This window comes from Orcinus orca, chromosome 14, assembly GCF_937001465.1.
Source record: "Orcinus orca chromosome 14, mOrcOrc1.1, whole genome shotgun sequence".
In the NCBI taxonomy this organism is placed as follows: domain Eukaryota; kingdom Metazoa; phylum Chordata; class Mammalia; order Artiodactyla; family Delphinidae; genus Orcinus; species Orcinus orca.
Window position 1 is genome coordinate 60,502,770 of NC_064572.1, and position 26,819 is coordinate 60,529,588.

At 51.4% G+C, this 26,819-nt stretch overlaps 1 protein-coding gene across 4 annotated transcripts in view; it reads left to right on the plus strand.

Annotated features, from left to right (window-relative positions):
* Positions 1–26,819, plus strand: part of UBTD1 (ubiquitin domain containing 1) — a 52,113-nt gene that overhangs the window by 24,187 nt on the left and 1,107 nt on the right. For 2 of the 4 annotated variants that reach the window (XM_004268411.3, XM_033425704.2), the window contains one exon: positions 25,222–25,449. In XM_004268411.3, the coding sequence (XP_004268459.1) occupies positions 25,222–25,449 (228 nt within the window). Of the gene's footprint in view, positions 1–22,014; positions 22,227–25,221; positions 25,450–26,819 lie in introns of those variants that run through there. The other 2 variants (XM_049697461.1, XM_033425705.2) reach the window with 2 other exon arrangements.

Below are 26,819 nucleotides of genomic sequence, written 5' to 3' on the forward strand. Positions count from 1 at the left end.
GCCTCCTTTTTCTTTTGGCTTTTCTCCTTTTTCTCTTCTTGTGAGGCAGCCCTGAGCTGTTCTGCCTTCCAGCTCTTTAGCATCTTCTCTTCTGTCTACCTGGAGATTCCCGATCTTAAGCATCCTTGACACATCATATTTCTTTATAACGTCTTCTCCTTCAGGGCTCTGCAGCCATACCTGCCACTTCAGAGCAACTCCTATCTGTACCTGGGAGCTTTAACACTGAGCCTCAACCAGACAGTCTGGATGCTTGGCTGCCAGCCTGCCCAGAACATTTAATTACCTCTTGCAGGTGACATCTTATTTCACAGCGACATTTCACGACAGTGCCTTAATGCTGAAGGACAGGTCCGGTGGTAGGAATTTGATGTATCGTGGCATGCCAACAAGAGGACGTTTGGGGGCAATAGAAGGAAATGAGTAATTTGTGGAGTACTTTCCACATGCCAGGAACAGGGCGAGCTTCTCCTTCCAGTGAGCCTGTGAGGTGGCACCATTATCTCTGTTTTACACATGCGAGAACTCAAGCTTGCTTAGGGTCCCAGGGCCAGTTAATGGGTGGGGTCAGAGTGTGAATCCTCTTCTGCTTGACTCCAGAGCCCAAGCTCCTTCCCCTGGTCTGTGCTGCCTCTCCACAGGGCCTCTGTCTTCAGTGTTTCCTACTAGCGCCGAGCCCAGCACCTGGGGTGAACATGAACATGTGATGGTGGTCGTAGAAGGTGGGATAGGGCTGTCAGGTAGGGGCCTGGTGAGCTGGGTAGACCTGGGATGGTTGGGCAGATGCCTGAGGCACCTGTGGGCTGGGGGAAGGCAGTGGCTGTCCTCGGTCCTTGTACCTTCTGTTTGGGCGTGACTCAGTGGGCACCCAAGCTTGAGAGCATCCAGAAGTGGAATGAGGAGCGGTGGTGCTGGGTGTAGCAGACCCAGAGTTATGTCAGGGCTGTTGATCTCGGCGGGCTCCCAAGGATGACGAAGACCAGCTTCCTGGTACCTCTGTGAGAGGTGGTATTGGTGAGATTATGTCCACCATCTCCTGGGCCAACTTATTCCCCATTTCTCTGGTTCTCCATACATTCTGCCCCATGACAGCCAGCAGGTTGAGTGTGAGGGGACCCATCTAGGGACTAGAATAAATGTTGGTGTGCATTTGGTTTTGCATCCCTTAACCCTTTCTTAACAGTGGGAGTCAGGCTTTCAAACCTTTGGGGACCAGGTTTGTTTTTCTGGTTCCGTCCATTGGCTCTGATGCTGCCTTTTCCCTGCTCTCGCCACAGTGCTCTTTACCCCTGTTCGTGCCTCCTTATGGGTTCCTCACAGAGTGTTTGCTCTCACTTGTACACCTTTCACCTTGCCTCCTCTCCTGACACTCCTAGATCTTAGAGGCTTGTGTGGGGGTTAGGACTCACCCTTCCCCAGTAGGCACTGAGAAAGGTATTTGACGATGATGAAGATTTATGTCCCATTGGTGCCTGGCTCACCCTGTGAAGGCAAGTGCGTTTATTCACGTTAAAGCTATTCTGCCGTACGAAAGGGGCCTAATGATACAATTGCTTGAAGAGTGAGAAATTTATTTTTCTGTCTCATGTAGTGGCCCTGATTCTCCCTGATGTGAGCAGACCGGGTGAGAGGGCACCTCTGCTGCTTGTGGTCATTCTGGGATCCCTTCCCTTTGGAAGCGCTGCTGCATCACAGGACATCATTGCCCACATGGCTGAAGCTTGGTTTCCAACCAGGGGAAGGGAAAAGAGGAGGTGGAGGACGCAAGCCTGTTGTCCTTAGGCCCAGGTCCTCTGTGACTCATTTCCCTACAGCTCACATTCCATTGGCAAGAATAAGAATGTAATTACAGGGACTTCCCTGACTGCAAGGGAGGCTGGGAAATGTGGTCCAGCTGGGCTGCCGCTTGCCAAGAAGGAGGGCAGAATGGACTTGGGTAGACAACTGCCAGTCTTAGCACAAAAGATGGAGAGTATTTTCCTTTGCATGTGCCGATATGAAGAATGTTTCCCTGCCTGTAATGTGGCCACTCTCTTTGATAACTTGTACACATGCCTCCCTCCTTGGCAAACATCTGTGCATCAGACTCAATGCTGCACAAACTGGGTGAACCAGAAGCTGAGTAAGGCAATTCCTGCCTTTTAGCAACTCAGTGTGGTCTGGAGAGGGCAAGTGTGGAGGCCAGAGAGTCTGTAAGTGCCAACACAGAGATTCTCTTGTTCTTGTGTGCGAGGCACTGCAGATACAGAACTAAAGGACCACACATGGCCTCCATATGCGTGCAGTCGTGTGGTCTAGGAGATGGAAGTGAAGTGCTGGGAGCAGGGCTGGCTTGGGGAATAAGGAGGGCTTCATAGAAGAGGTGACACTGGAGCCAGGCACAGAAGCGTTCAGTTTCAACAGGTAGAGGCGGGAATCTTCAGGAGAGAAGACCAACAGCGAAGGCGTGCAGACTTGCAAACCCGTGCAGGGTTGCCGGCCCGGGTGTGGTCTGAGCATAGTGGGAGCGAATCCAGATGTCTGTGTGGCTCATTCCTTGCTCCGTTCTGGCCTCTGCACCTGCTCCTTGCACCTGCCTTCCCTGGCCACCCTTTCTACAATTGTGCCCCCTCTCGTGACTTTATTTTTCTGCTTTATTTTGAGCATAACACATATAAATACCTGGCACATCTATATTGACCTGTGCATCATCTGTCTCTCCCATTAAAGTTCCATGAGAGCAAGGATTTTGTTTTGTACAGTACCTGGCAAATAGCAGGTACTCAGATGTTTGTTGAATGAATAAATGAATGAATAGAAATGTGTGTTGAAGATCATATTCTTGGAAAACCTTGATTTCTTTTTTTTTTTTTTTTTTTTGCGGTACGTGGGCCTCTCACTGTTGTGGTCTCTCCCGTTGCGGAGCACAGGCTCCGGACGCGCAAGCTCAGCGGCCACGGCTCACGGGCCCAGCCGCTCCGCGGCATGTGGGATCTTCTCGGACCGGGGCACAAACCCGCGTCCCCTGCATCGGCAGGCGGACTCTCAACCACTGCGCCACCAGGGAAGCCCAAAAACCTTGATTTCTATGCCAAAGGGTTGGGCTTTTATTTTGTAGGCAGTGGGAAGCCACGGAAACTTTTTGAGCAGGGGAGTGACACAATCACTGTAGGGAAGGTTATTGGCAGCAGGAAGATGGGTTGGAGCAGGGAGAAAGTGCCCCTTCCCTGGTCCTACCCCAGCTCCACAGCAGTATACCCTTCAGCCTAGTGCTCCGTTTGTGCAGCCTGGAAACCTTTTCGTGGGCACAGTCATTTTGTTTGGGGCCGAGCAGAGATTCAGTCTCTGGCAAGTCTTCATTCCTAGCAGTGGGGTGGATGTAAGCTGACCTATGCTTTTCTTTTTGGAGGCCAAAGAAGGTCTAACAGCCACTCTTGTGCACTTCACTGGTGAAAGTGAAAATTGATACAGTCTTTCTGGAAAGCAGTTTGGCAAAAGGTAACCAAGTATCTTAAAGATATTGTTAAAGATACCTTTAACCTAGAAATTCAACGAGGACTCTGTCATAGGAAAGTAAGCCAAAGTATGTGCAAAGCTTTATGTATGAAGACTTTCGTCCCAGTGTAAAAAATTAGAAATTATCTAAATGTGTGACTCAAGTACCTCTCATCTCCATCCCACTAAAACTCTGCCTGCCACATAATAGGCACTCAATACAGTTGGAGTCCGGGTCCTTGTTTTCTCTCCTGAGCTAATGCAGCGGCCTCCTTACTGGTCTTCCTGCTGCCAGTCTAGTCCCCTCAAACCCACCCTATGCATGGATTCCAGAATGAATGATCAAAAATGCGTGTCCTGGGCTTCCCTGGTGGCACAGTGGTTGAGAATGTGCCTGCAAATACAGGGGACACGGGTTCGAGCCCTGGTTTGGGAATATCCCACATGCCGCGGAGCAACTAGGCCTGTGAGCCACAACTAGTGAGCCTGTGCGTCTGGAACTTTTGCTCCGCAACAAGAGGGGCTGCAACAGTGAGAGGCCCGCGCACCGCGATGAAGAGTGGCCCCCGCTTGCCGCAACTAGAAGAAAGCCCACGCACAGAAACAAAGACCCAACACAGCCAAAAATAAATAAATAAAATTAAAAAAAAAAAATGCGTGTCCTTTGGGTTCGAGCCCTGGTCCGGGAAGATCCCACATGCCGTGGAGCAACTAAGCCCATGTGCCACAGCTACTGAGCCTGTGCTCTAGAGCCCACGAGCCACAACTACTGAGCCTGTGTGCCAGAACTACCAAAGCCCACGCGCCTAGAGCCCGTGCTCCGAAACAAGGGAAGCCACCGCAACGAGAAGCCCGTGCACTGCAATGAAGAGTAGCCCCCGCTCACTGCAACTAGAGAAAGCCCATGCGCAGCAATGAAGACCCAACACAGCCAAAAATAAATAAATAAAAAATAAATAAATTTATTTAAAAAAAATGCATGTCCTTCTTCTGCAGCATCTTTTCTGGGTTCTTCCAGCTCTTGGGGGTAGTGTCCACACTGGCCTCACACCTTCCATAGCCTGCTCTCACCTCTGCTTTGGCTTAGTTTCCAGCCGCCTCCTGCCTTGCACGTCACACTCTGGCAGCACTGCTTGTGCTTCCCCTGCTCACCTCCAGGCCCTTGCTCCCCTTCTTTCCACCGCCTGGCTAACCCCTGCTCATCCCTAGACTCAGAGCCGACTTCAGGACCTCTCATAGACTGAGTGAGACCCCGTCTCCTGTGTTCCCGTGGTCCTGTGTGATCGCAGTCCTTGTGTTTGTACGTTGTTTTCTACTATCTCCTTATGTGTCTGTCTCCCTTACCAGCTCTGACCTTGAGAGCCTGTCTTATTGGCTTTGTGTCTCTGTTCCCCAGCATGGGGTCTGGTACATAGGAGAAGCTCAATACATTTTCTTGAATGAGTGAATCAATGAATGGAGAATGATGTAAGCTTTTTGTTATGAAAAAGTACATCCTGTACAGTGCTAAACATGCAGTAAGTACCCAGTAAATATTTATTGAATGATTCTATGTGAGACAGAAAACAACAGGATTTTTTGGAAGTGTCTTATTTATTCTGGATTTCCTTTATTTCCTGAGTTGACCTTTCGGGGTACAACCTGGGCATCTGCATTTTTACAGAGCTTCCACAGGAGAATCTGATGAGCAGCAAGGGCTGCAAATCACTGGCTTAGCAGATTAAAATAAAAGCAGGATTGAGGACATACTAATGGTGGGAGTTTGGATTGTACACACTATGTGATCCCAGCAACACATGCGTGCATTGAGAGGAACAGAAGGACAATTGCTCAGCACGTTATTGCTGCTTATTGCTGGGTGTCAGGATTTGGGTGACTTTAATTTTTTTTCTTTTTGTGTTTTATTGTGTACTTTTTCTCTATTTAGTATATGTCACCTTTTAAACAACACAAAAAAATGAAAAGAAGGGCAGTCAGACAGGAGTCCTGATCGTGCTTGGCATGGCGGGTCCTGGGGTCAGCCCTGGGCCACAGCCTTTCACTGGGTCCTGTGACTGATTCCGGCACTGGGTCTAGAACCCGACCCTTTACGCTTTCTGAGCTCCAGCATTCTGAGCTCCGAGAAACTGCCCAGTGACCTGGGACCTTGGAAACTGCCGTAGATGATTCCTAGGTCCGAAGCAGGCTGCCTTGTCATTCCAGGTCTCCAGGTGAGGAATGTGGTGGGAATTTGGTAAGAATTTGCCACCCCAGGGTAGTCTCCAAACGGGTCCAGAACAGAAAAGCTGAGCTGGGATGGGATGGGGGTGGGGCCCGGATCTGAGGGCCAAGACCAGTAGGTTCACTGTGATACTGGGGGCTGGGTAGAGAGCCACCTGATAGGTATGAGGAAGGGCAGGGGCAGCCAAGTGGGACACTGAGGGTTACAAAAGTGGGACAGTTGGGGAGCTGGTAGCAGGGGACTGACTGGCTTGAGGAAAGCAGCCCACTGGAGGGAGCACCCCTGAACCAAGGGGCTCTTGGTTTGTAGTCTCTTGGCTCTGGAGCTAACCAGGCAGCTGGGGTTGTCCACAGGGTAGGGATGGGGCGTGTTTGCTTGTTACCTAATGCCGTCTTCCTCCCAGCAGACTTTTTGAGTGTTTCCCTTTATGTCCCCCATCAAGGTGAGCTCTTTCTTTCCTTTAAAGCCCCGATGGTCCTTGTTCATGCTTCTTATGGCCTTTGTCACTTTCTGATTTTGTGTTCTTGTTCCTGGGCGTGTCTTGGGCCCTCCTGAGGCAGGATGAAGTCTCATGAATCTTTGCGGTCCACACAGGCCGTGGTCGGGTCCAGCGAAGGTGGAGGAGTGCTTCGAACCTGCTTTCCTTGCTGGAAAGGTCAAGGCCAGGGCTACAGCAGGGAGGGCTCTGCTCCTGGCCTTGTGGCTGGCTCCTGCCTGGTGCGTCTCAGGGTCGCCACGGCGACAGGGTGCTCACATGCAAGTAAATAGCATCCCCCGTACAGGGCTGCCGGCCTCAGCAGTCCTTGACCCCGACTGAGTTGAAACTGAGAGGATGCCTTTTCCAGCAGCCGAGAGCCCAGCCCACAGGGCTCCCTCCCTGTCCCTTTAGTGGCTGTGCTGAAAACAGATACCTCCTGCTGCCCGGGGTTTGCCGCCTCCTTCTCCCCACTGCCAGAGCCTGTCTGCACAGTCCACGGCGGGGAGGAGGCTTGGGGCAAAACAGGTGGTCTCCCAGCACACAGCTGCCAGCTGCATCCTGTCTGCCAGGGGGCCTTCCGAGGGCCTTGCTTTCTTCTGGGTTTCAGCACCCTGGGAGCCTGCCTTTCTCCTCTGCCCCAGAGGTGGATTGAGGGGAGGATGAAGAGGCTGCTCCTGCCTGGCCTTGGGCCGGTGGAGCACACCTGAGAGGATGAGGCCTGACCTGTCCCCTCAAGTCTGACTCAGCTCTTGCTTGACACAGATCTTCAGTCCTCGTCAGACTGTCTCAGGGAGGGCAGGTGATGTGGGCCACGGCCGAGCTGCCCGCGACGGGCCGGGCCCTGCAGCCTTCTACTCTGGGAAACCCCGCAGGCAGGGCCAGCTGCATCTTTCCTAGCCACACAGCCGGCTGCCTTTCCCGGAGACGAAGGCCTGAGGGCGGCTCCACCAGGAGGTCAGGTGTTTTCCCCTCCGTTGTCCCCTTTCCCACTCTCACCCTCATCTCTGCCCAGGAGACCTGGGCTCTCACCACCCCACCGTGTGATCCTCTCCCTCGATCCTTCTCTCAGCCTTTATTGAGCACCGATTGTGCGCCAGGCACTGGCCTGAGCCCTGGAGCTCCAGAGATGGTTAAGGCCCAGCCCTGCCCTTACAGTTTGTTTGCGGCACAACTCCTACAGAGTGGCTTAAATGGGAGTTTTATCAGATCCAGGACAGAGAGGAAGAATCTTTCCTTAGAGGTGCCTTGTGGGCCGAAGACACCCAAAGCCCTGACTGAGTTGTTTCCACCTTGTCATGACAAGCATCTTTTATTGCCTTTCCCTGTAAGGCTTATAAAGTTTTCTACCAAACCACACTTAAACCAAAGCTTAACACACACACACACACACACACACACACACACACACACACACACGAGAGACCTTATTTTTTTAAGAAGTCAATCCATATACAAATATATATTCTAGAAAGTTAAAGGCCCATCACTACACCCCTCCAGTGGAAACACTGGTGTGTATCCCCCAGATTTTTTTGCTCGCTGATGCTAACACTGTCTTTATAAACTCGGGCTCATTTGGAGCTGCCTGTTTTCTTGGGAAGCACGTAGCCTCCAAGGGCCACCACCTACCTGTGGCAGTTACTCCAGCCCTAGACCTCTACCCAGAAAAATGGCGTCAAGCTCACAGTCCTCCTTGCTCCCTCCCCCCACCCTCCCCACTTTGCAGTCAGGATCTAAAGCTCTGTGGTGAAAGCCTTTGATTGGCTAGAATTTCATTTGCCAGCCTCCCCTTCCCCGCTTGCACCCCAGACTCCTCTTCCCTTGAAGAGGAGCGTGTGGGCAGTGGGGAGATCCCACCTGGATCTAGAAGTGGGACCTCTGGGGTTTTCTGCCCATTCCTCCTCCTTCTGACCGTGTCTCTCACCTCCTTTGTTCTTCCCCCATCTCCTGACCTCAAGAACTTGAGTCACAGAAGCATCACAACCTTCCAGAATTGACCAAAGCATCTTTTCTGGGCTGGAATTCTATGAGCTCCGTGAGCCACTAGTTTCCATATGCTGATGAGAAGCTTTAGCTGACAGATGTCTTAGCATTTCCATTAGAAAAATTATAATCTAAATGTAGTTGGAGAGAAATTCTTTCGAGACTTGTAGGGGGAGGGTAATAAAAGGTCTTTGTCACGACCAGGTTGGGAGTTGCCCCGCTGTCCCCCAGTGGTGGCATAGCTGTGTAGAACCAGAGCCAGTCAGCCAGGGATGGACACTAGAAAAGAAGAAAGCGGGGCACAGCCTGGATGCCACAGCGAGAGTTTGATTTAGAAATGACCCCTGCTCACCACACTGCAGACTTTTGTTCAGATATTTCTATAGTCCTGACCTTGTCAACGAAGAGTGAAGAGCAATGTTGAGTAGGAGGCCAGTGGACCGGAGAAAGGGCACCCATCAGGGCCCGGGCGGACTCATCAAACTTCAGCCCATCTTGCTGCCCGGCACTCACTGTCCCAGCCTGACTCCAGGCCTTTGCTGCTTCTGTACCTTCCACCTGGAACGCCTCCTCTGTCACCCACTTCAAGGCCAAGTTCACAATGTTATACCTCCTCCATGGAGCCTCACAGATGTGCTCACTCCCTCATTTGTTTCCCCACAGCCTTCTGAATCTTTTTTATGTCACTTCTGGCTTGTCTGGTGGTGTAGTCATTCATTCATTTGTCCATTCATCCATTCATTCATTCAGCTAATACTAAGGACCTACTATGTGTAGGGTGCCAGGTGCCACTGTGAAGGAGAGACCAGGGCCCTGCCTATGAGCCGCTGGCATTCTGATGGGGAGACAGACAGAAAAATGAGTAAACTAACCACAGCAGAATTGGGATCGACACTACTTAGAAGGAAAGGGGCTGGGATGGGGAACAGGGGAGCCCACCTTAGTTAGGTCAGCAGGGAAAGCCTCTCTGAGCAGGTGCTGTTTAAACCTTAAGGTAATTAAAATGACATCCTCACAGTCTCAGGCCCCTTGAGTGCCTGGTAAGATCTTGAACACAGTGGGTGTTCAGAATTGTGTTGAAATGAATCTAGGCCATGACCCTTTTGTCTGGGCGTCAGCACCCTGGGAGCCAGTAACCGTAGCCCTCTCCCGCCTTAGGGCTCCCTAGCCCCACCTCCAGCTGTCATTTGACCGAGAAGAATTGGGTTACTTTGGGGGTGGGGTGGCAGGGTCCTGTGAACTTGGGTGTGGGCCAGCAAGGCTGCTCCCAGGCCAAGCCCGGCAGCATCAGGGGGCAGGAGAGAGAGAGAGAGCATGAGCAGGGGCTGACGACCTCCAGCCAGCCTGGAGGCTCTACATGGGACTGGGCCTCTTGCATCTGGATCCTCCATCAGGGACGCTTCCCCTCCCCTGCCACCCCCATAACCCCAGGGGGAAACTGAGGCCCAGAGTTCGGAAGCTGCCTCTTCCTCTAGCAGCAGCAGAGGCCAGAGTGGGTCACTGTGCTGGGGAAGGAGAAATGGGAAGTCTGAAATGTGAGCGCGAGGGGGAGGCTTCCTCTAGCCTGCCCCCCTAGCCCACTGGAGCCTGCTTATTTCCAGAGTCCTTGTCACACAGGGTCGTAGGTGGAAGCTGCCGGCTGTGGAGATGCTCTAACCCAGCTCCTGCCCACCCCTTTGACAGATGCGTAGACGAGGCCTGGTTGTCAGGGTGTGGTTCCCGATATGCTTTCCAGGTACCTCTGCTCTAGCACGCGGCAGTTTGCCTGCTTGTGTGGGGGGCATATCATTTACTTATCATGCATTTGTTTATTTTTTAAAAATGTGCTGCAGAGTAACATACTACAAGGGTTTCCTAAATTATGCATTCAAGTATTTTCCGAATAGGGAGCATGAACATGATGTATCACAAAACCAGAAAGCAGCACCATGCATCACTTGCGCGATTCAGCCCCGGCCCAGGTGACGTTAGAAGTTCATCTGGTTGGGACGTGTCATGTTCTCCTGGGTTGCACAGTGCCTGGTGCTGGTGGATGGCTGTGTGAGATCCGAGCCATTTCCACTTCAGCAGGGATCCCATGGGTGTCTGAGAGTCTCTCTCTCTTGTCAGTCTTGCAGCATTTTTGTGTACAGAATGTCGTAGCTCTTTGAGTGCATGCAAGATCACACGTATGGTTTGCCTTGTGGTTTTGGGCGGGACCCCTGAGTTTTTGAAGGAAGAGATCTTGCTTTAGCTGTCTTTGTGCCCCTCACTGGCCCCACACAGGTCTCTCCACAAGGAGATTTGAGTTGAGTCTTAGAGCCAGGAGGGGCCCTGGATCTGTTAGTCCAACTGCCTCATTTACCAGATGGGGGCCCAGAAGAGGGCCTGCAGGGAGATGACCTGCCCCAGGTCACAGGGGCTGAATGAACCAGGTGGTCCTGGGGCTGAAGTGTGCAGCCTTCAGAGCTGAGTCGGGAGCTGCCCTGGAGGTGAAGAAGGGGTGTGTCCCCGAGAGGCCCGGTGGGCAGTGTGGGTGGGAGCTGAAGCTCACTTGTGCCTCAGGAGCCTGGGGTTTCTGGGGGCCACTGGGGAGGTGTCAGGAGGGGTGAGCAGTGTGTTGTGTCCGTGTTCTCCCCGCCTTCCCTGATCGGGTCCACTTTACCTGCCTCCCATGATAAGTGGGCTTCTCTGAAAACCGTTCCCACTTTTCTCTGAAACAAGGGTTTTGCTGCTTAGAGAAGAGCTGCCCTGGGGCTGGCTGGGGAGACCTCTCCTTGTTTAGCTTGAGGGCCTGCCCTTGCGGCCTGGCTGGTAGCAGGACGGGGCCCTGCGCTCCATACAGACGCCAGGCCCACTCCTGGAGGCCGCTCAGCCCCTGTGAGCTCCCTGCCCTCCCAGCCCACCACCTCCTCAGGCGTTGCCAAAACAAACAGCACGAGGTGCCTGGGCACCCAGAGACCCTTCCTCAGAGGCACCCTGGAGGGCCACCACAGCCAGCACCTTTGGGCGTTTCTGTCCCCTCTCCTCCTGAGGGCTGGTGCCTTCCATCTGGATGTTCTCTGAGGAAGGGGGAGGGACCTGGGGAACTTCCCGGGTTGGGATCCCTGCCTCTCGCTCCAGCAATCTGGATCCCATTACCCTCCTGAGAGGGGTGAGGAGGCCTTGCTTTTTAAAAAACTTGTTTTTCTTTTTTTGCTTTATATTTCACAGAAACTTCAAATAACCCAGTTCGCCTGTACACAAAATAGGACTCAGTGGTAAATGCTTGCTGGTGGAAAGGAAATTAGACCCAAGGAGGTCCATTCATTGATTCGGCTCAGAAATGCTTTCCGAGCATTTGCTAAACTAGCTCCCGTGTGATGAGCATTCATGACCTACCGAGCACTTGACGCTCAGCAGAGGCCGTATCTTTTTTTTTTTTTAACATTTATTTATTTATTTATTTGGCTGCACCAGGTCTTAGTTGCGGCATGCCGGAACGTAGTTCCCTGACCAGGGATCCAACCCAGGCCCCCTGCGCTGGGAGTAAAGAGTCTTAACCACCGGACCACTAGGGAAGTCCAAGAGGCCATATCTCATGGGGGTTTCAGAGCCAGCCCGCCACCTAGCTGTGTGACCTTTGGATTAGGTGGCTTAATACATGTAAAGGGCTTAGAACAGTGCCTGACATATGATAAGAACTTAATACATGTTAGCCATGATTATTAATGTCCTGGTATTTACCATAGTGCTCATCGTAACCCTGTAAGGTAGTGACGGTTGTTGTTCCCATTTTCCAGATGAGGAAACTGAGATTCTCAATGGTTAAATAACATGCCCAAGTCATGCAAGTAAGTGGCAGAGCCAGGGTTCCATCTCAGGCCTGGAGTCTGAGGCTTTTGGCAGCGGGACTGAGCTGCTTAGCTGGCCCCAGGCTAGGGGCTAGGCATTCAGGTGCCTATACTAACGAGACTAGGTGCTGCCTTGAAGAGCTCATCACCTGGCATGGAGGCCAACACACACATAGGCATCACTGAGTGAATTTCCAGAGGCACCACATGGGTTAGAGTCAAGCCAGGCTGAGTGAGAGGCAGGGCAGGACTGACAGCAATGCTGCACTACACACAGGACTGGTCAGTGGTGCCTCCTGCTAGGCCTCCCCTTTTGGGCTAGAGGCGGAGCTGCTTCTGTGCCTGCCAACTGCGTGTGTCATAAAGCAGAAACTAACACACCATTGTAAAGCAATTATACTCCAATAAAGATGTTCAAAAAAAACTATGTCGGAGGGGAGAGGGGGTCACCTCCTCTCCCACCCCCCTCCCAGCCCCAGCCAGGGCGTTCTTCTCACTGCCCTGGGGAGATGGCATGCCGGACAGGGTCTGGGACAAGCACTGAGAGGGCTGAGAGTGAGAGGATCTGAAACCACTCACTGGATTCCTGCCACTGTTCCAGGGTTCCTGAACCTCAGCGTCCTCATCTGTAAGATGGGAGTAACATTATTTGCCGTACAGGGTTGTTGTAAGGATTAAGTGAAATGATGTAAAAAAATCTCTCTATAATCCTAAGTCTAGTACTTACATGACTAATAATAATCACTACCGTTTTTGAGCCCCTACTTGGTGCCTCACACAATACTAGACTACACACAGTACCTTGTTTTTTTTTTTTTTTAATTTATTTATTTTATTTTATTTATTTATTTTTTTGGCTGCATTGGGTCTTCGTTGCTACGCATGGGCTTTCTCTAGTTGCGGCGAGTGGGGGCTACTCTTCGTTGCGGTGTGTGGGCTTCTCATTGTGGTGGCTTCTCGTTGCGGAGCACGGGCTCTAGGCATGCAGGCTTCAGTAGTTGTGGCTCGCAGGCTCTAGAGCACAGGCTCAGTAGTTGTGACGCACGGGCTTAGCTGTTCCGCAGCATGTGGGATCTTCCCGGACCAGGGCTCAAATCCGTGTCCCCTGCATTGGCAGGCGGATTCTTAACCACTGCGCCACCAGGGAAGCGCCAGTGCCTTGTTTAATCCTTACACTAGTTCTTTAAGATGGATATCATTGCTCCCATTTTATGGATGTGGAAACTGAAGTCCAGAGGCTCAGCTGCCTGGGCTCACACCTGTGAGGGGGTGGACATGAGAGTCAGACCCAGGTCCTCTCTGATCCCTAAGCCACCTCTCTATGTTCCAGACCTTCTGAGTCCTCTCCCCTTCCCAGCCCCGCACCACCCCTTGCTGGTAAGTTACTGAACCAGCCACGGGAGGGTGTGGCTGTCAGGGGGCCAAGCTGAGCAAGACACTCCTGCCAGGCCGCCACTCAGGCCTGGCAGCTGGTGGTGGGCAGGGATGGAGGGATGGGCTTTACCTGCCCACGGCCCCCGGTTGTGGTGGGAGCAGTAGGCTCTCCTCCCTGCCGGTCTGGCAAGTAAGTTTTGTTGGCCTATGAGTCACACAGCACTGATGAGTCAGGTTTTTCCCTTCTCCTTGCCCAGAGCAGCTGGGGAGAGGGTGGGGGTTTTGTTAGGAAACAGGACCTCCCTCCCTCTGCTCTCCACTGTCCCCCAATGCCTTGGAGCTACATATTTTCTCTCCAAAAGTCTGTGGCTCAGCCTGTGTCCCTACAGAAAAGGGTATCTGGGTGCTGGCCGCACAGGCTCGAGGGAGCAGGCCCCGGGCTGAGTAGAGTGGCGAGAGAAGGGGCCCTCCTTGTTAGTAAGGAGTGTGAGGTAGCTAGTCCAGGGCTGTCTGACTCCAAAGCCCTGCTCTTGGCCTCTCGTTTTGGCTTACCCACTCCTATCTGCAAAGAGGGCCCTAGCCCCGTGTCCTCTGGACATTGCAGCCGGGTTTCCCAAGGCACAGGGTCCCCTGAGCTATCCACTCCTTGCCTTATGACCAGCCTGGCTGCGAGCCTTGAGAGGACTGTCCAGATGGACTGTCAGGGTTCTCCCTGAGTACCCCCATGCCAGACCCTCTCAGAGGCCTCATTAAACAGTCAAAGCAGCCAGGCTAGTTCCACATCAGTGCTTGTCAGTCCTGGCCACATATTAGAATCATCTGGAGAGCTTTTAAACCCCTCTGATGCTCAGGCCATACCCCAGAGCAATTAAATCAGAATCCCTGGGGCTGGGTCCCAGGCAGCTGTGTTTTTGATGCCTGTATTGCCTCTCGAGAGCCTGCCCTCCAGGAGCTGATGGTCAAGTTGAAGGGACAGCACAATGTGCAGGGGACACGCACACATGTCAGCATGTGACTCAGGGCGGTGTGGGACAGTCACACCCCATGGGGCCAGGGGTGAGGTACATGTGGGTCCCGGAGGGAAGACGCTTCTGGCCTGCATTCTGATGGATGGAGGTCAGGACCAGGCAAAGCATGGGAAGGAAACAAGGAGGATGCTGGCCTGACAGGGCCAGTGATTCACGGGCTGTAGAGGAAGAAGGGGAAAGAATGAGTCAGGCACAGCCAGCTGCCTGCAAGGCCCGAGCCTGGCTTTGGAGGAGAACGAACGTGCTCAGACGAGGAGTTCTCTGTTGATCCACAAACAGAATGTTGCAGGCTCTGAGCTGTGGCATGTGAAGACGTGGGTGAGCCTAAAAAAGGTGGGGTTCCAGATCTCAGGGATGTCAGGCCTCTGTGTACACCTCACACTTGACCAAGGCCCTTCTCACAGAAGCTCCCTGGAGCATTTCAGCGTCTCTGAGGTACACAGAATTGGGCAGATGTGTTTGGAGAGTGAAGGGCCGTGCCCCAGGTCACCTGGCACAGGCCGCGATGGAAACAGACTCAGGCCTTCTCACTCCAAGTTCACCCACTTAAGACAGGCCGGAAAGAAAGACAGGGTGTGGACTGTAAACTGACACCAGGCCAGAGAGAGTATAGAGGCACAGCCGGGGGAAGGGTTGTGGGGTCTTTTCTAGCCCCAGCAGTGCTGGGCAGACTCGCTGTCGTGTTTGCGGTGGAGGCAGAGGGGCTGGCACTCAGGCAGAGGAAGCGAGAGCCCAGGGAGGCTTGGTGCTGGGCAGATCTCACGTGGGCTGTTAGGTGAGTTGGTTAGTTGAGAGGAGGGTGGACGGGATGGTAGAGAAGCTGGAGTAACAGCAGAGGGAACAGGGATCTTCAGTCTGGAGAAGAGCAAAATGGCACAGTGACAGTCGTGGTGACTTGTTCTGTGCCATTCCAGAGAGCAGACCCAGTGGATTCCAGGTCAAAATAATAATCTTAATAATGGCAAAAACAATTTCAGTGACAATAATAGTGCCTCCTCTGTAGCAAGTACGGTGCTGGGGTGTGTGTGTGTGTGTGTGTGTGTGTGTCTTCCGGTTGAGGAAACAACCTGAAGGGCTAGGGAGACTGCACCTGGGGTGTGGGGTGTTAGGTGAGTTGATTTATTATATATCGTCTTCTTGATCCTATTAGCTAATGTAATATATATGTGTAGATTTTCAATCCTCCCAACCTCCCTAAGAAGTGGGCCGTTACTAACTCCCTGCTTCTCAGAAGAGGAGACTAGAAAGCTTAAGACATTTACCCAAAGTCACTTAGCTAATTTATGATGGGGCTGATGTTAAAACCCTGGTCTGTCTGACTCCAAAATCTGGACCTTCGGTCTCTGTGTTTCTCGGTCCTACTGCCTGCTACATAGTTAGTGCTCAGTGAAGGGTGACTATAACACTTAACTTTCTAACCATTTGATCCATCCAGCAATGGGATAGGTTTCCTCCTGGCATAGTGAGTGTCTCCAGAAGTGCCCACAGAGGCTGAATTGCCCCCCGCAGGAGAGTCATACGGGTGGGAGGTTGGTCTCCATCACTGAGCCCCATACCAGCCATGCGGAAGTAGAGTCTTGGGCTAGTGCCTGAGTCTGTGTTTCTCTCTAGCCCACAGGAGACCTGGATGCACAGTCAGGCCCTGGAGTCCGCTCTTAGGTTTCGTTCTTTCCTAGTGGGAACAGACTGACTCGTAACTCTTCCACTCTTGCTCCTGAAGCGTGTTCTTCTTACTGCTTTTCCCGTTGGAGTTTTCATCATCTTTGGGTCAAAAGCCTATCATTTTAACGTTCTAGTTATAATTGAGCTTTCACTGGCAGTGGAGTGGTTTGATAGAAACAATTTACCATCCCCCCACCCCGACACACACACACGGGCAAAAGCTGTGGGTTTTGGGACAGGTCCATCACTTCTCAGAGCCTCGGTTTCCTCATCTGTTAAAATGAAGGGGCTAGAGTAGATGACTTTAAGGTCACTCCTGGCTTCAGGATTCTGCCATGCTCTGGGGGACCTGCCCTGATGGAGTGGCGCATGTCTGAGTGAAGCACAGATGGCGCTTGACACCCGGGGGGACAGAGTCTTGGGTGTCAGAAGTCAGGCCTCTAGGCACCTGGCTGCCAAGCTGGTGCTGGTCTGGATCCTCCCTGCGGGGACCCTCCTTGACAGCAGGGCTGTAGAAAGCAGTGGTAGAGATGACCTGTCTCTCCTCCCTAGAGTCCTGAGGTAGCAAGGGGAGCTGGCCAGATACCGGAGACCTTTCTAGCGACCTCTGGGGAGTTCCTGTTTTACTTATTAGCCGCCATCCTCACTCTTCTGCCCCGGGAAAAGTGCTGACCCTACGCTGTGCAGCCGAACAGGGAAGCGGGCAACCATCAAGCCCGCTCTTTTGTCCCTGTCAAACTTAACCTCATTTAACCTCTGCATCCTACTGCACTGGGGGAGGTAGAGACCAAGAGTTCACTACAGCAGGGGTTTTCACAGTTTTCAAAATCACAGCAACTTTATGGAAAAGGAAAAGAAGATGGTAACCTTTCATTCTGTTAATTGCGTAATGATAATGAGCACGACTGACTCGGCTTGCTCACTAATTACAATAGCTACCGTCTTTTAAGTACTGGGCAGGGTGGTCTCTGTAATCCTTACAGCAGTCCCATGAGGTGGGAGTCACGTCCTCTGTACAGATGGGAGCACTGAGGCTTGGAATGATAGGTTGGGCCCCTGCACTCACACAGGTGGTCAGTAGCCAAAGCAGCCCCCACCCCCACCCCATCCATCTCTGAAGCCCATGCATAAGTAAGTAGCCAGATTGGAGAGAGAGCCTATGCTAATGTGTCTCAAGTCATGGTTATCTGTAATCTAGGTTCTTTCTAGAGCTGGTAGCCCTGGAACTGTTCACATTCAGGCCGGGACTTTGTTACACCTGGGAACAAAAATCAGCACATGAAGAAGATGGGAATATATTCACTACAGGAAAGGAACAGGCTGGGTTTTTGTTTTTGTTTTTAATTCATGTGAACTTAAAACAAGAAGAATCACTGTCATTTCCCAAACACCTGACGTTTTATAACTCTGCTTATGAAATACATCATTCTTTCCCAGCCAGCCCCAGAAAAGGAGCTGTTGATTGTATAGCAGGCTGGATCCCAGAGTAGGCCCTGGGGATTTGGGGGTTCTGTTTGTAGAGATCAGAAAGGCCAGTTTTCCAGTTTTCCCTCAGGAAATGGGACAGGGGAACGGCTGGGGGAAGTCAGCTTGGGGGAGCGGGAGAGTTGGTCAGAGCCCAGCCTGGGATGCCACCTTTAGCCCTGCCTGGCCTCTCAGCCGGGGGCCCTGGGCTGGGGGCACCGAGCAGAGAGCAGATAAAAGGCCTGCTCCGCTGAGTCCGCCCCAGTAAATGTGTGCGTTGTGTGCAAGCACAGTGAAAGCGCACACTGTCTCCACGGTTCTGTGTGCCCCCTTGTCCACGCTCACAGCCGCCCAAGCAGGGGGGCTCTGGGTCGGGTTAGTTTTCTTGGCTGCACTTTCGTCTCTCCCGTTGCCACGAAGCTTCCAGGCCCTCACTGGGCGTGGTCTCTGACACCCAGGCCCTCATTCTCCGGCGGGTTTCCTCACTGTACACCTCCGGAACTGGTTTTGTCCCTCCTGGACTGCCACTTCTGCCACCCCCTGTCTTTTGCCTCTCTCCGTTGCTGGGATTTCTTCCAGCAGATTTCTTCTGCTCCCCGTCTCTGATCTGGCCTCTGCCCTCTCCAGCTCCTCCCACTTTTCCCAGATGGCTCGTTCACTTTATTCACTCATTCATTGGGCAAACAGTGGTTGAGACCCGCTGTGTGCCAGACCGGGGCCTGTCCCCAGGAGGCGAGTGATGAACTGGAGGTGGTCGCAGCCTCAGGGGGACAAACTGGACCATTTCAGGGAACTGCAGTTGCCCCAGGCTGGGCGCCATCACAGAGCTGAGTTCAGGGCTCCCAGAGGAGCCTCGAGTCCTTCAACCCTGCCCAGGACCCCCGGGACCCAACATGCCCTAGGAAGGGATGCAGTTTAGGAAACCTGGGCTGTCACTTAGCAACTGGCTCCACCCCTTTCCCTCCCTGAACCCTAGAGCTGGGCCCGAGGGAATGAATGGGGAAGATGGGCCCAGGCTGTAAAGAGGCCAGGTGGGGAGGCCCCAGCTGAGCAGAGCTGGGCTAGCACTTTCCTTTTGAAGGTTACCCAGGCTCTGAGGGTCATCCTGGGCTAAGTCTAACTATAAATACTGTGCTTCCTGAAGGGATTACCTGCGCTCTGCTTCCCCTGCCTGCTCCCTCCTTGGCTGGGCTGATCCTTTTCTGGGCCTGCTGTTCTCTTGAATCTCTTATCCCCTCTGCCAGGTGCCATACTTCAGCCACATCTCTCCAGCCCCCTGCAGCCCAGCTGTGACTGCCAGGGCGGAAGGGGAGGGGAGGAGAGATTGGAGTCTGCATCCTGGTCAAAGGGCCATTGCAGCCCAGGCTGTTGGGATGGGGAGGCTCTTGTCCCTTCTTCTGCCTGAAGCCTCATCTCTCCCACCAGCCAGAGCAAGCCCAGGCTTGTCACATAATCAGTACTTCTGGGGAGAACATGGCTGGCCCCATCCCTGGAGCAGGGACCTGGGTGTGCAGCTTGGTAACCGAGTGTGGAAATAGAGCTTGGGGATTGCCACAGGTATAAATAGGGCCGTCTCCTGGCTTGGGTGGACTGACTCTCCTGGGAAATCTCTGGTTCCCTTGGCTGGTCTCAGACTTGGTGTCACGTCCCAGTGACTCAGGTATGCCAGTCCCCGAGGCCACAATAAGGATCTCTTGGGGTCTGAGATCAACAAGCAAAGGGACTGCCTGACTTTTCCCTCACGGCAGCCCCTTCTCCCACTTCCCCTGCCTGCCCACTGCTGCTCTCAGCTGTGATTCCTCCACCATGCTCCCACACCGTTCACTGTGCATTTGTCAGTTCCATTTTCAACTCAGCAGACACTTGCTGAGAACCTGCACTGGGCCAGGGATATTCAGAGGGAAGCAGCCAGGCCCGCTGTCCTTCCGTGGGTTCTTGAGAATCCCCTCTTGTGTAGTTATTCTGAGTTAAGCAGTGTGAATCACACACATACGCACACATGCGCATAGATGCTCTCCAGCTCTATGTAAATTGGAAAGGATCTTTAGTGTTCTCTCTCTCACTCTCCTTTCACCACCGTCCCTTGGGGGTGGTATTGCCAGACACCATTCATTATCCAGGCCAAACCACAGCGTCCACCATCATTATCCTCCCCCAACCCAGACATCGTGCCCTCTCGCTCTCTTCCCCCTTTACCCTCTGAATCTGCTCTCAGCAGCAACTTTGGAGGCGATCCATTGAACTAGCTGATGTTAACATATGGATGAGCGGGCCATTTCCACTTTGTTTTGCTGTGCTCACAAGTGGCGTTCTTCAGTCAGAACCGAGTACCTACTCCAGCCTAGCCCTGCAACTCTGGCTCAGTGGGTCTGAGGTGGGCCCTGGGAAGCTGCCTTTCTGTCTTTGTTTTTTGGGTTTTTTTTTTTTGGCTGCATTGGGTCTTTGTTGCTGCACGCAGGCTTTCTCTAGTTGCAGCAAGCGGCGGCTACTCTTCATTGTGGTACACGGGCTTCTCACTGCGGTGGCATCTCTTGTTGCGGAGCACGGGCTCTAGGCGCATGGGCTTCAGTAGTTGTGGCACGCGGGCTCGGTAGTTGCGGCACACGGGCCCTAGAGGTGCGGACTTCAGTAGTTGCAGCGCGTGGGCTCAGTAGTTGTGGCTCGTGGGCTCTAGAGCACAGGCTCAGTAGTTGTGGCGCACGGGCTTAGTTGCTCCGCGGAACGTGGGATCTTCCTGGACCAGGGATTGAACCCATTTCCCCTGCATTGACAGGCGGATCCTTAACCACTGCGCCACCAGGGAAGTCCGAAGCTGCCTTTTTAACCAGCACCTCAGCAGGTCCTAACACAAGTGGTATTTCAGGCAACCCTCAACACCCCAGCTTTTGCGTCTACTCAGAAACATACATTCTCTGCTCAGTTCCCTTCCCACCACAATCATAGAGACCCATGATTGTCATGGGCGTTTTGTCCCTCCCCATACAGGTGTGTACTTTGATCTTTTATTTTGTTTTTAAATCTCTCTTTCATCAACTTCACTGGGGATAAGGACCATTTCTGTTACTCTGTTTTTGACCTGGAGCTTATCTAGGACAGGTGGAGACATAAGTAGAGGCCACTAGATGCTGCTGCTGCTGTTGCTGCTGAAACCAACAGAGCCTGCCTGGCCCTGAACAGAGTCACCCAGAGCTGCCAGCAACTGAAATCCTAGAGGCTGTGGGCCTTGGGCTCTCAGTTCACCACCACCCTCAAACCCCACCTCTCAGCTCCCCAAACTCTTCCTCCTTTTCTGTGGCTGCTCCTCAGAACTTTATGTACCCTTTTTACTTGTCAGCAACTTTCATTATATTATTCTTATTACTAAAGTAATTAATGCTTATTGTTGGAATCTTGGAAAATAAAAGCAAAATAAAATCATTGGTAACTGTCAATCAGATATAACCACTGTTAACATTTTGGTGTAAATCCTTCCAGTCTTTTTAATATATATAATATTACATATGTGTTTTTTTGTGTGTGTGTGGTATGCGGGCCTCTCACTGTTGTGGCCTCTCCCGTTGTGGAGCACAGGCTCCGGACACGCAGGCTCAGTGGCCATGGCTCATGGGCCCAGCCGCTCCGCGGCATGTGGGATCCTCCCGGGCCGGGGCACGAACCTGTGTCCCCTGCATCGGCAGGCGGACTCTCAACCACTGCGCCACCAGGGAAGCCCTACATACGTTTTTAGAAATAAAAACTGGAGCACAGTGCACTGGCTGTTCTCTAACCCTTTTTTTTCACTGTATAATGCACATTTCCCCGTGTTACTCAGCCTCCTTCTGCCCCATTACAGAATGGCTGCTAGGGATGCACAGATGTTAATGTAGCCTTTCTCCTGTGCGTTTAATTTATTTCTAGAAAACCGGGCTGAGCTAAATAGCTTTGTAGATGAACTTTCCCCACACGCTTGTGATTATTTTCTTAGAATACTTTCTTAGAAGCCAAATCAGTGAGCCAAAGGGATGCACACTTTTAAGCTTTTTGGTATCATAGCAAATACCCTCCAGAAAGTTTGTAGCAATTTGTACAGCATATGAAAGTGTTCACACCCCTTCCACTGCCCAATATTTTTTGACTCAACTAACTATAAAACATCATTTTCTTTTAAGTAAATGAAATTTAAAATACTCATCATCAATTTGCTTTTTTTAATGTTTGGAGTAAAAACTTCCTTTTCTGTTTTGTCTGTATTTGTGCCTAAAATTGTCAGCATTAGTGTGTAGGGATCTGGACATTTTGGCATGTCTCTTATGCATGCTTGCCTTGGGCCTGGGGAACTTTGCTGCATATTTTTGTGCTGTGTTTGACTCACTGTGAAGGGAGCCAGCCCCTGGCCCGAGGTGCTGCGCCTGCCCCCTGCTGGCAAAGAGGTGCAGTGACAGCTGAGACAGCTGGGCTTCTGCTGCCCTTTTCTTACATCAACCCTCCCCCTTCCCACCCCCACCCTCACCCCATTCTAATATTTTCTCATATTTTCAGCCTGAAAGGACCAGCGTGCAGGGCGAAGAAATTTTAAGCCCTTGTGTCTTGAGTGATGGAGATGCAGTTAATACTTGGGGAGGCTCACCGGCATCGTGTCCATCCTGGGGTGAGAAGTGTGTCTCTGACAGCGCAGACAGGAAAGCATGCTGTTCTCCGTGTGGAGGGGAGGGGACTCTGAAGGCCAGGTATTCGAGCAAAGCACCCCTCAGGTACTGGGGGCCTCCTGAGGTGACAGCTTTGAAAGGTGACACCATGGGGCTGTGTTCATATTAAAGAGTGAAATGCACTCATACACAGTTACATGTCAGGTGTCCTGAGGTCTCCAGTCCAGCAACCTTGATTGTCAGGGACAGAACCAAAACCTGACCATTTAAGTAAGGGGGTGGTGGGGCATCTGAGCAGGAAGAACACATGTCCCGAAGCCTAGTCTCTTTCTTCTTTAGGAAGCCTCTTTCCTAGAGCCATATGCTCTCAATTTTGACAGTGCTGACAAAGCTTTCTCAACTCTCAGCAGATTAGGAGTGGCCCATTAGCTGGGCCTGACCTCTACCCAATAGGAGCTGCAGTTAGATGGAGACCAGTAAGAACTGACATCTGGCAAAGAGGAAGGAGAAAGGAAAACTTTAGAAAACAGCTCAAGAAGTTAAGAAGCCCTGACGTCTGGGTCCTTGAGTGGAGAGGCAGAAATGCTGCACCCCAGAGGTCCCGAGGGTGTCACTGCATAATGCCTGTGAGTCCTGATGGATCAAAGCTCTTGTCAGTGAGTCATCAATGCTAAAGGACCAAAGAGAAAGGGGGTCAGAAATCATGATGCAGAGTTACTTGATTGATCCAGGCAGAAACACCTCCAGGCCAAACCTTTTCAAAAAAGCACATGGACAATACTGTCATTTTCTGTGCTGCCTTCTGCCTCCTTTCTGTCGTTCACACTTAAACCTTTGAGCCATCTGGCTTTTTTTTCTTTTAATTTATTTTTGGCTGTGTTGGGTCTTCATTGCCGCGTGCGGGCTTTCTCTGGTTGCGGTGAACTGGGGCTGCGGGCTTCTCATTGCAGTGGCTTCTCTTGTTGCGGAGCACGGGCTCTAGGCACGTGGGCTTCAGGAGTTGCAGCACGCGGGCTCAGTAGTTGTGGCTCGTGGACTCTAGAGCACAGGCTCAGTAGTTGTGGCGCACGGGCTTAGTTGCTCTGCAGCATGTGGGATCTTCCCGGACCAGGGCTCAAACCCACGTCCCCTGCATTGGCAGGCGGATTCTTAACCACTGCGCCACCACGGAAGTCCCGAGTCACCTGGTTTTGATTTTTGTGGCTGGCATGAGGTAGGACTCCTGTTGCATGTTTTTCTATATGGAGAACCTGTAGTCCCAACATCATTTATCAGTAGCCCATTATAAAGAAAAATCTCTAGTGTTTCTCCTCTACTGCTCACACAGAATACTTCTGATGACAGTTATGTGGGTGTTTTTCCCATACCCTCTTCATATTGTGAAGGCTTTCCTTTCTTAAACTCAGTTCTTTTGTAATCTGTGTCTGATGAATTCCATATCTGAAGTCTTTGTGAGTCTGATTCTATTGCCTGTTGTTTTTGCTGGCTCAGACTCATATTGTCTTGTTTCTTTGTATGCTGTGATTAAAAAACAGAAACAAAAACAAAAAAACTATGACCTTGTTATTTGTTTTTCTCGGAACTTCATCTCAGGAATTCTTTGAGCCCTGGTTTGAAGTTATTTTCCTACAAAGAGGATTTGCATTTCCTTCGGCTAACCTAGAAACACTTCAGATTAAATGTCTGGCTTGAGAGTTTTCTGTCTGCACTGGTAGCAGCAAACCCACAGGAGGGCCGTTTGTGGATTCAGTCTGACCTGAGGTGGAACTCTCACTCTGTCACTTACTGTGTGACCTCGGGCGAGTCATTTAATCTCTCTGCCTGTCCCATCATCTGTGAAGTAGTAATAATAACACCTACCACCTAAAGCCATTGGAAGGGTGAAATGGGATGATATATATATAAGTAAAGTGCTTACACAGTTTTCTTTCACACAGTTGGTAGACAGTGAATGTCCTTCTCTTCCCCTGAGGAGCCGCCACTCCTGCCCCAGCCCGTGGGGGCAGTCCTCAGCCTTAGTTCCGCATCTCACCCAGGATCTGAGTTATAGCGGGAGCCAAGTATTCTAGACCTCACTCCTGTGGCTCATTCTGCCTTCAGCTTTGAGGTGACTGAGCTTCCGAAAGCCTTTGAGAGATGCTTCTTCCCTCAATCTTGACTGAGGTCTGGAGTTGTCTTGGAGCTGGGTAACAAGAATGATGACATTTAACAGAATTGTTTTCTTCTTCAGAGGCTGCAGCGATTTTTTGGTTAGTTGGTTATGGTTCTAAAAACATTCTTTGTAACTTTATAGTGGAACATTAATAACAAGACATTAAAAACGTTTATAATTTTTAGTCATGGGAATATACATGGACAGTAATATAAGTGTGAAATAAACAGAAAGTTGTATATTGGCATGAAAACATTTTAAATCCTCTTTATAACAAGGAATATTTTTAAAATAAATTGTATGATACGAGCCCAACTCTACTGAGAAAAATGGGGGAAAGAAAGCTGGAAGGAAATATGTCTAAGTGTCAGCAGTAGTTACTTCTGAATGGTGGAATTCTTAAGTAAGTTTTCCCCAGTGGCAGCACGGTACAGACAGTGGTCAGAGGGTGGCCTTCTGAGTCCGGAAGCCTGGTATTAAATTGGTACCTGTGTGGCTTTAGACCAATGACGAGCTCTTTGGGTCTCAGTTTCCCCGTCTGCCGGGGCATTTTGAGGCTACAGTGCCAGCCCGTGATCCGGCACAAGCTGGCTCCGTAAACCGTGGCAGTTATCTTTTTCAGATTAAAAATTTTTTACATTCTTTACAGATTTTAAAAGTACTGAACACGTCCTACTTTATTATCAAAGAAAGACAGTAAAATTAAGACTTCAACAGCAGCAGCAACAACAACAAAGGCAGTACATGCTGCGTCTGCTAACAGAAGTGGTTTACACCCCCAGGTTGGGTGTGTGCAGTTTCCAGACTCTTCCCTGACTCCAGGAAAGGGCACGGAGACCCGAACGTTCAGGAGCCACTGCAGTGAGGGCCAGGGAGGCAGGGCTGGGAGAGGGTGGACCACAGCTCTGGCTTTCTAGATGCTGAGCTTCTCCCTTCTGTCCTGCCCAGGACGCAACGAGCCCCTGAAGAAGGAGAGGCTGAAGTGGAAGAGCGACTACCCAATGACCGATGGGCAGCTGCGGAGCAAGAGGGATGAATTCTGGGACACAGCGCCCGCCTTCGAGGGCCGCAAGGAGATCTGGGATGCCCTCAAGGCTGCCGCCTATGCAGCCGAGGCCAACGACCACGAGCTGGCTCAGGCCATCCTGGACGGAGCCAGCATCACCTTGCCACATGGTGAGCAGGCAGGGCGGGGGCTTTCCCCACCGGAGTGAGGGGGCCGTCAGGGTGGAGGAGAGCCAGTGGCCAGCCCCATGTCAGGAGCTCCCATCCAGGCTGGTGGGTGGCAGGTGTGGCTAGTCGCTTGTTCATTCAAGCAGCCCTCATGAACATGGTCCAGGAGTGGGACACCAAGAAAAATGAGACACAGTCCCCACTTGCCTAACGAGGGCATGGAAAGACACCAGCAAACCTCAAGGCGGTGTGATGAGAGCAAGCTAAAGATTGCTCAGGGCCCTTTGAGATCCCAGCACATCTCAGGTAACAACCTTCTGTTGAGTATTATTATTTGCTGGGCACCGAGCTAGAAGCTTCTGCTGCATTATCTCATTTAATTTCATAATGGCCCCGGGACTATGTAAAGCAGAGGGCAACAATGGAAACTCTATAGAGTCAGAGACTGGGTTTTAACCAAGTGTCTCTTTCCTAGCTATGTGACCGTGAGCTTCTTGAATTTAAAGCCTCAGTGACTAAACAATTATAAAGTGGTAATACCAGCCTCATAGGGTGGCTGTTAGGATTCAACAAGATACACATAACATCATTTAGTCCAGTCCCAGCACTTAGCTCGTGCTCAAGATACAGTAAATATCAATATATTACTATATGTAACACATTGTACAAGTAAGAAGATTGAGGCCCACTGGGTATAAGTCATGAACAGCAGGGCCTATGCTATTTCATTCATCCTTGTAACCCCAGCACCCAGCACATATGCTCAGGAAGGAGTTGTTGAATGAACAAATGAAAAGTTAAGTAATTTTCTGGGGTTGAATGAGCCAGTACCTGGTGGAGCCAGAATGTCAGCCCAGATCTTCCTGCCTCTACCTTGAGCTCCCACCAGCTGTCCCAGGAAGACCTGCCTGTAGGGTGGGTTTGAGGACTGTGGGATGACCATGACAGGTGTATCAGTCTGCTCAGGCTGCTATAGCAAAATACTGCAGACTGGGTAGCTTATTAAACAACAGAAATTTAGTTCTGGAGTCTGAGAAGCCCAAGATCAAGGTGGCAGCTGATTTGGTTTTTGGTGAGAGCTCTCTTCCTGGCTTGTAGATGGCCACCTGCTCTCTATGTCCTCATTGTGGGAGAAGAGAGAGAGCTTGAGCTTTCTGGTCTTCTTGTAAGGGCACTAACCCTTACTGGATCAGGGCCCCACCTGTATGACCTCATTTAACCTTAATTGCTCCCAAATAGGCCCCTATCTCCAAATACAGTGACACTGTGGGGGTGGGGTTAGGGCTTCAATACATGAAATCGGTGGAGGGGACACAAGTTAATCCATATCAGTTGGTCCCCAAGCCGACTCTGACCACCCTGCCTTTCCCACA